At 36.1% G+C, this 11,247-nt stretch overlaps 1 protein-coding gene across 1 annotated transcript; it reads left to right on the plus strand.

The window, feature by feature from the left end:
* The first annotated feature begins 1,525 nt into the window (after window positions 1-1,525).
* On the plus strand, window positions 1,526-10,753 carry LOC122296304 (E3 ubiquitin-protein ligase MBR2-like). Its single transcript, XM_043105891.1, has 6 exons — window positions 1,526-2,058; window positions 5,584-7,225; window positions 9,168-9,218; window positions 9,497-9,601; window positions 9,802-9,945; window positions 10,177-10,753. The coding sequence occupies exons 2-6, from the start codon at window positions 5,612-5,614 to the stop codon at window positions 10,321-10,323; spliced, it is 2,061 nt and encodes a 686-aa protein (XP_042961825.1). The 5' UTR covers window positions 1,526-2,058; window positions 5,584-5,611; the 3' UTR covers window positions 10,324-10,753.
* Window positions 10,754-11,247: the final 494 nt, after the last annotated feature.

Here is an 11,247-nt window from a genome sequence, read left to right on the forward strand (position 1 = left end):
TTGGATGTGTCAACTGAATCGGAGCCGGGTAGAGACTCAGAGAGGGACCCTACCTTGCTTAGTCGAACACAGGTGAGGAGACGAACGACGCTTTTAGGCGAACACAGGCGACGATGCGGAGGTGGCGACTTTGGAAGAGACTGAGGAAGATCGGTTTTTTTTTTTTTTTTTTACTTTCTTGTCTGAAGTTGCCGCCACGTGGGCATGTCACATTAGGCGAGAGACTAGTCGGGATAATTCAGGTTAGAATGGAGTATTAAAATTAATGGACACTTAAATTATTGCCAAAATGAATAATAAAAATATTTAAGGATTGATTTTATTAGCGCAACAGCATAATGCGAAATTTTTAAAATTGGATACCATACCAATCATTATGAGCTGCACTTTCTTACTTAACATTAATCCCTAGAAACTGTGTCTACTCTAAATTCAGGCGTCTCTTTTATATGGTATGTCTTTTTATTCTAATGCTGTCTGTTAATTCATGTTAATCTGGCTTTTTTAAAGCTCATTAAACGTAAATATTGACAGATTTTAGTTACTTAATGGAGAAATCTGCCTCAGAACCATAGATTTCAAGATGCATGTGTTACTAAATTTTTGTCAAACTAATTAATTATGGGTTTACCTAAGATTTTATTTTATTTTTTCTCGTATGAGGGTTGTAATGTCTTTTAACATCTTTCACTTGTGCTTTTGGGCTCGTGTGGTGCTACTATTGGAAATATATATGTTTACCAATTAGTCGACTGAAAAATGTTTAAAAAATTGGCACTAATGGGAATAATGTGAAATTAATCATGTGATTGATTTTGTGCAGCATTGTTTTTATATATTTGAGTATGTAGTAAGACTATACATACAAGAATTAAACAAATGAACAATGTCTTACTAGAAGAAATATTTGGTTTACTAAAAGAATTATAAAATTAAATATTGTTCGTATTGTGTTAACGAGTGACGATTTGATGATATATGCATGCATGAAGTTATTTAAATTCAACTCAATCGGATAGTGATCACGTTATCCTTAAACTAATACAAAAATCAATGATATTAACAGAATTAACGTTCATGTAATTACTAATTTAAAATATTGTTATAATGAACTGAACAACAGCGTATCATAATAACCAAATAACTGTCAATTAAAATATCTATAACGGCTGGTTAATTATTGGAATGCTTAGTTTATAATAATTCAAACAGTTTTCGTTACATTACATCATTATATACAAAGTTATATTCTAATTGAGTATTAAAAGTAATGTTATTTTCCACTATTGTCAATCCAAATAAAATCTCATGTTTTGTTGACTAAAAACATCCCAATTTCCCTATAAAAAAAAAAAAAAAAAAAAAAAAAAAAAAAAATTCACAATTTCGAGGTATATTCATCAACCCACGAGGCAAAGCTAAAGGGTATACATTTTTATTCTTTTTTTCTAAAGGGACTAAAAAAATAAAATAAAATAAGATTAATTAAGCTAAATAATAATCGCATAAGCGTGTACAGCGTGCGGGAGGGTTTTCCGGCAAATAGAGTTTGAAGTTTGAACCACACTCAGATAGGCATGAGGTGGGAGGGAAAGATATCTGTCAGGCGAGCCAACACACGTTCTAGAACAAACAACGGCGCTGGCGGTCAAGTTCTTTCCATATATGATATGGTGAGAGAGAGAGAGAGAGAGAGAGAGAGAGAGAGAGAGAGAGAGAGAGAGAGTCATGCAAGTTGAAGTGACACGAGGCTCCCTGAATGAGGGTCTGGAATTGAATCTATTACCAATTGGTTTGCAGCCACCCTTGGCACCTTACTACCAAATTTGTCTGCCCCTGAGTGAAATTATGATTCCAGTCTCTCCTTGCAGTTTCAGCATTTCTCCACTCATCATCCCCAATAAATTTCCAACTCCTGGCACACTGCCCCCTCACCTTTTACTCAGCAATTTGCTTTCTTTGATCTCAGTGTGTTCTTACAGAGCAGAGAGAAGAGAGCAAGATAGTGTTCTTGTTGCAGCTTCAGCTACAATTCTTGTGTCCGCAATTCTCATTTGGGTATAAGCCTTTCCTATATATTGTTTCATGGGTAAAGGATATTTCGGTGCCCATGTCTATCTCATTTCTTTTTCTCATTTTGATCACTATATGTGTTTTGATTAAGAGGTTTTGATTTCATGACTTGGAACTGTTTATTATGTTCAGTCAATCTATTCTAACTATTTCTTATGGTCTGTTTAAAGTCTATTGACACGCAAACCTATAATATGTCTATACTTATGTGCATATATATATATGTATATATATGGGGATGAGTATATGTACTGAGGATTTTTATTTATGTATGTTGATTTTTGATGCAGCATGGTTCTTTGCCGATTCTTCTAATGCAAAAAGATACTTTTTCATGCTTCTTTTGATCATTATAGAAGCTGGAAGGTTTTGAAAAAATTATTGTAAAACTTTCTTCATACACGCATCAAGAGATCTTGGTCCATGCATTTGGATAACTTTCTTGGCAAGCAATCATCAATATTTTTGAGCTAAAACTAAATGATTTTTTTTTTTTTTTTTTTCATTTCAATGTGGCCTCGAGTTTGTGATTTTATCTTGTGTGGCCTATTCACAATATCAATTATTCTTTTTTTGGAATTTAGGGTTTATTGTTGAAAACATTGATAGAGGGGTTCCCTTCTTCAATCTTCTCTTGCTGTGTGTGTGTGTGTGTGTGTTGTTTGCATGTTTCTTTCTTCTAGCATTTTTTGTTTCATCTTAAAACAGTCTCATATCATATCAACTATCAAGCATGTGTCTTGTTGATATCTGCCCTGCATAAGTTAGTGGTTTACAACTAGATCTGTGTATCCATTTGTATTCTACATGATTTATATCGCCTTCATGAACAAGATCCCACGGTCCATATTTTCATCTTTTTTTATTGTTTTGGGTTAGGATTGAAACCAATACCTGGGATGTTGCTCCTTTCATTTGATTTGAAGAACTTTCTTTGAGGATGTTTTATCTGCTATTAACTAATTTCACGAGTTTCCTTAAGTTTTGTATTTATGTTTGCTTATGCATGCATCAGTGCTCTATATCTTTGATCTAGCATTTTTTTTCATCCTATCCACCATTTAGGGTTGCATGCTTGAAATTTTCGTGTTGACCTTCATACCTGATCTTTTATTGTGAAATTTCCTATTTATTGTCTCATCTATCCATGTCCAACATGTTTAAATGATTGGAAGAAAGCCTTGTTTGTGATTCTTTTGATATATATGACCTTTACTTGTTTCATCTAAACTGACTCTATGAATATTTGGTTCCATGGATGCCAGTCACTGCACTTTTGTGCCTACATGAATTATTTAGAATGCTTAATGTTTTGTTGACTGCCATTGTATGATCATTTTGAACTTTTTATCTGATCTCATTTGGCAACAGTTAATTTTCCTTACGGAAAGAAGATTACTGACACTGATTGGGGTGGATTGTTTTAACAAAATTCCTTTATGTTCTTGATCGTCTCTGTTTTTGTTATTTTTTCTATCTTTTTCAATCAGTGATCATGTTTGGACTTCAAATTGATGCCCAAGTTGTCATAATCTTTTGAAGAAAAGATTATAATCAAGAAAAACTAGTTTAGCTTTTAAGATTTTTACCTGATGTTATTTATGCATTTTATTTGAGATCCTTCTACTTTCTGCTTCTAGAATTCTTAGTCTCTTCTGCCCTCTTCATCCATTTGCACCTGATTATATATTTGTTATACATTCACTTCTGGTCAAACAATAACTAATCAAACAAGTTGGCCTGACTACAGCCACTGCAGTTTTGGGGTTAGCAGTTTTTTGTAGTGACATGGCATATTGAATGAAAAGAATTATTACACTTGAGTTACAATTGTAGCAGCTGCTGTGCCAAGTTTTACTGTTATCAATTACCCTTGTGTTTGCCTTGGATTTATACAACCTCTTTCAAGATTTTTCTTTGTAAATCCTTTGGACATCATTTCTGCAAGTTGAAAGCACTTTCACTGTTGGTCTAGGAGATTTAATGGCAAATTATGGTTGTTATTGATGGAACTGAATAAAACCAATTCAAAGTACTTTGGTCACTGAATAGCATGCCACCTTTCTTCAACTCATCGTTCCTTTCATTTTATATTATACTTTTACTTGAAGTCTAAGGTCCTAGACTTTAATTGGCACATTTAGGTAATCTAGTCTTTAGCACTGGACGGAGGGTACTTAATTTTTTCCCCTTGTTTCCAATTTTGGTGAAATTGTAGCGGGAGTATAGCCTGTGGGGGCACCCAACATTCAACACATTTTGGTAAAATTTAAGTCACGAAAAGAGCTCTGAAGTCAGTGACTATTAATAGTTCCAATTTTATAGGGTGAATATCTGCAAGAAACTTTGTTTTTTGGTTGATTGAGAAAATTATTTGAAATTTTGTTATTTTTTTAAAATAAGATTTCAACAAAATTATTTCATTTTAAAATAAAAACAGAGCTACATGCTTATAAGGGTAACAAATGGTGTGTTAGACCCACATGCTTAGGATATTCTTAATATTTCCTTTCTTTTTCTGAACCATCATTTTCTTGTTTCAAACTTGTGATATTCTTATTATTTCTGTAAAATCTCATATTCGTGCTGTACTTTCCATTCCCAAAACTATCCTTTAATGTTATAGATGTATGCCACATGAGTTTTGCTATTCTATATTTACCTTGTTAATTCAATTTGACTCTTTGATATATCTTCTTTTTTACTAGTAGCTGATGGTTTTTATTATCTTTTCTTTATTGGTAACTATGACTTTTATGCACTGAAGGAGCATTGAGTACATTTAGCATTTTTTTTTTTGTGAGTACATTTAGCTAAATTTGTTTGATTGTTCCTTGTCTTTCCTTCTTGTATACCTGAACTCAACATTAACAAGATATTTTTATATGTCCTTTGAGCTATAAAATCACTGGTGGACATGCATGGTAGCACACAAAATATGTCTTTGCACGAGAACTTAAAGATTTAGTTGTAAATCGATTATTTAAAAAAATGTTTGTCAGATCACTGTTGGGTACAGATAAAGAATGAGGGGAAGGGTAGGGCAAGCAGAGATGCAGTTTGAAGGTTTCCTTAACTGTTGCATATTTCTTAAGAGGAAGGTTGTGTATTATTGTCAGCAACTCCAGCTATGATTCGAGAGTAAATTGTAGGAAATGGTTGAAATTGAGAAATGATGTGCATCTAAAATTAGTTCGGATATGGATTACAGAACATTTTGTCAAATGACAAAAGATGAAATAAGATATCATTTAAATTAATGATTATGGAAATATTCAAAAGTGTTGTGGTAAGCAGTAGAAATTCAATTAAACTGGATAGATGTTACTTTCTGAGTGTTTCTCATCGACTTTTTTTTTTTTTTTTTTTTCCATACCAAGTCCAATGCAAAAAATTCTGCTGCTCACATTTTACATTATAATCTTTTCATTTGTAGAAAGCTTGGCAGATATGAAATTGTTGAGTCAAATTGTTCCAGATCTTATTTTATAACAAGCGATGTGATTTCAGGTCTGTGACAACAACCTTCTTGGCCAAAATGAACAGTCAAGGCAGCTCCTCCAACTCATTTCCTGAGACCTTTATGGCTGACCATGGGAACCATGGGAATGATGTCAACAATCTTGGGTTTGTTGTGAGGAATGCTAAACCAATGGAGTCTGCTGTTTGTGATCACCCTACAGTTATAAACTGGATGGGCCAATATAGTTCCAGCATGATTAACCATAACCAAGTTAATCCTCAGGAGTTATTTGGTGGGCATGGATGGCTTTCTTCCATTGGTGCTCCTGATGGAAGTGGTCAAGGATTTCAAGTGAGCCGTACTGGGACAAGTGTTGCTACTTATGAAGAGGGTAGCACATCCTTCTTGCAAGGGACCAGTTCTCGTGCTCACCATCAGAACATAGACCTAAATTCATTGCTTGAGAACAGTGAGGGTGAAGCCAATCAGGATATGGGGGCAGGTTTAAGCTTGTCTCTATATAATCCTGATGGACTAGAAGCTCATCAAAACCAACAGTCCAGCACTTCTTCTGTACCAGTCGTGATATCTTCTAGAGTTGCAGGATATGTGCTGGAGGAAAACAACAGCAGGGAGGATCTTTCATCGGATGGTAGGCGGGTATCCTGCAAAAGAAGGGAACCTGAAGATGCTCCTGGGCTACTGTATTTGGGTGAAAGCTCAAGACCTGCTCAGGAATCTGGAAATCTTGAATGGCATGCTCTTTCTTCTCAGGACAATGCCAATGCCAGCTTGAACCTATCAAGTATTCCTCCAAATGCTGGTCATCCTGAACGGTTGGAGGATGGAATTGGCCTTTCTATGACCGGAGCACTTTCTGGCATGCTCCAAACTTCAAGTGGGGCAGGACAAGAAGAAGGATCCCAGAGGAATATTCGGGTAAGGAGATCTGCAGATCTACAAGATTTTGTACCTCCCAGTATATGGTCTAGTGGGACCAGCAGAAATTCTTACTCACAGCCACAAAGTCTACCAGCCATGTTTCCAAACTCAAGCTCAGCAGCACCATTACCAATTGATGGAACTTATCCGGTGCATTCTTTTGCACATGCTCCCAACTCTTTGCAAAATCTTCAGTCTTCACCCTGGTATGATTTGACTACTCCGCCTGTGTATGCTGTCAATGGTGGAAGTACTTTCCAGCAAGAAGATAATTCAAGGAGCATGCCAAGGAACACCCTGCTTGCTCCTGAAATTGAAGGGGGCTATGTGGCAGGGTATCCAACAGCCTATCACTTATTCAATGGGCATTCTAACTCTCCAGGGAACGTTGCTTCTAGCTCACAAAATGGCACTGTTTCAGGTGTTCATTTTCCATACGATCCTACTCGAGTTCCTGAACACAACATGACCGAAGGGCGGAGGTTTTCAGATAGTGTCAACCGTTTTATGGCTGAATCTACTGGTTTTGAGTGTAGAGAGCTGGGTATTTACTGCCCACTACATTCAAGGACTTCTGCAGCAGCTCAAGAAATGGATCTTTCAGTTAGAAGTGATGTAAGCCCTGTTCAGATCCATCATGCATACGGATGGACAACAGGACCTGAGAGACAAGCTGGTGGTTATCCTGAAACTTTTGCATTAGAGTTTGTTGGTGCTGCTCAAAGGACAAGCAGATTGGTATCTGAGGTATGCCCAAAAGATTTTATCTTTTGCCCACATTTTTTTCAACACTTTCTGCCCACTTGTGTGCATGAATTTATCAGTTTAGGCAATGTGTTCAAATTATGATTCGGTGAGCACAACCCAATCATAATTTCTTTCTCGTGCTTGATTGTTTGGGAAGCACAAACTTTGCCACAATTAGTAAATTTTTAAAAAATTTTAAGGAACTGAAAATATAATGCAAATGGGAAAAGGAAGAAGAAGCTTTTGCACCCCTATAGGATAAAGAAACCCACTAATTTCACCAGCCACGACCATTGTTGAACCCACTGCATCTAAATCTTAAAAGGGGGGACAAATACTATTTTGCTTTATAGGCCCTTGAGAAGGATCTCCTATATAGTTTATTGGAGGATCCCAAAGTGATAAACTTATAGGCCATTGAGAAGGATCTCCAATATGGTTTATTGGAGGATCCAAAAGTGAGAAATTATAAAGTACTAGGAAGTCGAATCAAGGGAAAGAAAAAATGGAAAACTGATCATAACAAGGGTGGAGTCCTACGACGATCATCTCAACTTTTGAAAAGAGTCACTCCATCTGATTCTGAAGCCAAAGGAGAAGAGGCTCACTTCTGTAAGAGTCTACAGAAAGAACTTTAACGAAAACTTCACATTCCACCACAACTTCAAGGCAATAGGGAGAGTGGCCTTTTATAGGAGGCAGGAAAACTTGCCAGCCAACATTCCTTACATAGCTAGGGCATATTCTGAGCATCTATGGAGAAGATTTTCTTTGTTGGGGCATCCTTTTAGGGGGAAAGCTTTAAATGAATTTTCTTTTTGAAAAAAGGCCTTATATGGCATAATTATAAATCTTACACAGAAGGTAAAGCCATTGTCCTAGCAATGGGATAGCTTGTGTTACATTCTACTTCATAGTGACTCTATCAAGAATTTTCAGCCTTTAATGGCTGTCTATAGACATATTTGCTTCTGTTTTCAGTATGGTTATAGGTGGGAGCTTTCTTGTCTCTGACATAGCTAAGAAATAGGGTACTTGCTACAGTGTTGGTAAAAGCGTGCTTAAGCACAAAGTGCCAAGGCTGAAGCATTTCACACACCAAATGTAAAGCGCATTTACAAAACTGCACTTTTTTGTGTTTATGTGCTCACTTAAAGCGCAGAAAAGCATACTTTTGTACTTTCTAAAGAAGAAATTATTAAAATCAACTCAAGACCTGGAAATTGATGTAATCAAATATTCTCATAAGTGATGTATATGCTTTGAACCTGATTTAATTGTCCAAGTTGGCCCCCAGATGAATTGATATTTGATTGCTTATATTAGCATAGAAGTCAATAGCTACAACTCTCGAACATTTTTGGCATAATTGATTGAGTCGTCTGCTTAAATTTTGATTATGGCTATCAAAATAGATGTGTATATTTAGTAATGCACAAGATAATTATATGAAACATTACGTTTATGTTTTATGTAATTAGTTTATTGCTTTATTTTTATATTACATAGTACTCTAATAAATTGATTTAATTGGCCAAATACCTTACCATTTCCTCTTTTTAAACTCTACTAATTAAAAAAAGTTACCAACTCTGCAGAATTTTGTGCAGGGAAGACTGTCTTTGCAGTTTATTTTCATAGCAAATTGATATTTTAATACAGGATTGGGTAGCTGGTTTTATCTTCTTTTCGATCTTTAAAGAAATTTCATCTGATAAATACCATACTTTCCTTCAGCATATTTCTCGCTGTTTTGATAACCTAATTTGTGCTTACTTACACGTGACTATGGAAATATTTTTAAGTATCTGGTCAGTAATAAGATAACATATATGCTTGTGAATAGATCATGTACCGTGCAATCACATTTTAGTCTGTCTGTCCCTCTCTGTCTACTATTACTTAATCAGATGTTTTAAGCTCCTTATCTTTTACATAATAGGTCCGAAATGCCATGGCACTTTTCCACATGGGTGGTAGCTTATGGTTTGAGGTACGTTTAAGCTTGGTCTTTGCATATTGTTATGGAATTCCATCTTTGCTGTTATAGGATAAATATCTTTGTATATTTCATTATAGTAATCCTGAAATGGTTAGCAGTTGTAAAATATAGCAGAACTTGATGGGAAAGTTATCATACCTGTACATGTCCTTTAATAATTATTAGCTTAAGGTATGTCGAGAAGGGGTTCAACTGTACAAAACGATCCCCATTTTGCTTCAAATCCCATCAAAATCCTATAGATGATTTGCACTGATTTGGTGTTCCAGGATGTTATGGTTATTGATCAGTCAATTTTATATGGTGTACCTGAGGAGGAGGAGGATGACATGAATGAAGACATGCGCCTTGATGTTGATAACATGTCTTATGAGGTAACACTACAAAAAACATATCAGGATGTTGCATGCTTAACATTTTTAAGTGCTTTCTTTCACGTTCTTTACAAGAATAGTACTTCCTACTTAGTACTTACTAGCCTAGATGTATGTTAATGTAAAGTATTTTGCCCACCATTTAATTCTGGTCATTCGTTTTGAAAAAACTGTTTGAGAATTACAATATTGTGCTCTAGGAATTACTTGATCTGGAAGAGCACATTGGGAGTGTGTCCACTGGACTGAGTGAAGAAGCTATTGAGGCAAATTTGAGGCAGCAGACATATAACTCACTCACGTTAGGATCTCCAGCAGAGAATGAATCATGCTGCATTTGTCAGGTAAAAGCCTTCCTATTTCTCTTCCTTCCAAAGTCTGCTGCAATGTAGAAAACCATTAGACAGTGCTGTCCATGAAGTAGATATCAAAACTTGATTTGTAAATTTACATATCAGAGTTTTCCTTTCCTTTTCTGTTATTAGGCAGCTGTTCACTCTACCTTAGTTATAGTTTCTTTGTTTTAGGCTTTTAGCTGTTATTTTCATCCATCCACTTTTGAAAACATTGTGCAGGAGGAATATGTTAATGGAGATGATCTCGGGAAGCTGGACTGTGGGCATGCCTTTCACTTGGACTGTATAAAACAGTGGCTAGTGCAGAAGAACTCCTGTCCTATTTGCAAGCTGAGGGCCCTGGCTGTTAGGGACGGAGGTAATTAGTTTCCGGGCTCCTTTTCCAGACTTTCGATGAAACCATAAAAGTGCTTTCCTGCCCTTAGGATCACATTTTTGAGTATCTCCATAGAAATTATCCCTTTCTGTCGTTTTACTCGACAGTTTTTTGTAGTAGCTTTTCCTCAAAAACTTCAATTGTTCTGTGGACGGGTGACATGCCAGGGAATCCTTCTACCATAGGGGATGAGGTTTGGAACCCAATGTCCTGTGCTTCTGTTTATGTACTTTCACAATCTGGCTTACATGCATGGGCATAGTGAGCAGCAGTTTTCTCAATAAGCAGCTTCATGGATGAACCTCAGCCATGGAAAGTTGGGAAATTTTGACTCTAAAAAATGGAAACGTTTAATGTTAAGGATGCTTTGTTGGTTATTATGTTATCTCTGCTGGAATGAAACTAAATTTTTGATCTTCCTATGGTTGCTTTTTGGCAAAATTATTTACTTTCGCTGTTTTAATGTTGTGATGAGGTTAATTAGTATTGTGAGTTGGTATAATGAATGTTATTAATGTTGGTGTCACTATTGACAGAATTGATCATTTGCCTTGGTTGATTACTGTTTCTGGCATTCTCCTTACACATTAATAACAATGCTCTCCTGTATTCGAAACCGAACCAGACCAGAACTGGACTTCCTCGTTCAGTTCTATGTTTCATAGCCTTGACAGAATCCCATGGGAGAAAGAACATCATCTAAGTGAGATTAGAACTCACAACCTCGTCCTTCACTCTTTGGGTGACGTGACACAATATTTGGGGTTTTAAGTGTAGGAACACATTCTACTCTCGTGCACCTTTACTTCATTGCCACGTTTACTCGTCTCCCTACTAGTACCTACCTTACTTCCTTTCTCGAATCCCACCCTGCACAAAACCTCTAATTGTCGAGCATTAAGTTTGCCCGTTTT

This window comes from Carya illinoinensis, chromosome 2, assembly GCF_018687715.1.
Source record: "Carya illinoinensis cultivar Pawnee chromosome 2, C.illinoinensisPawnee_v1, whole genome shotgun sequence".
In the NCBI taxonomy this organism is placed as follows: domain Eukaryota; kingdom Viridiplantae; phylum Streptophyta; class Magnoliopsida; order Fagales; family Juglandaceae; genus Carya; species Carya illinoinensis.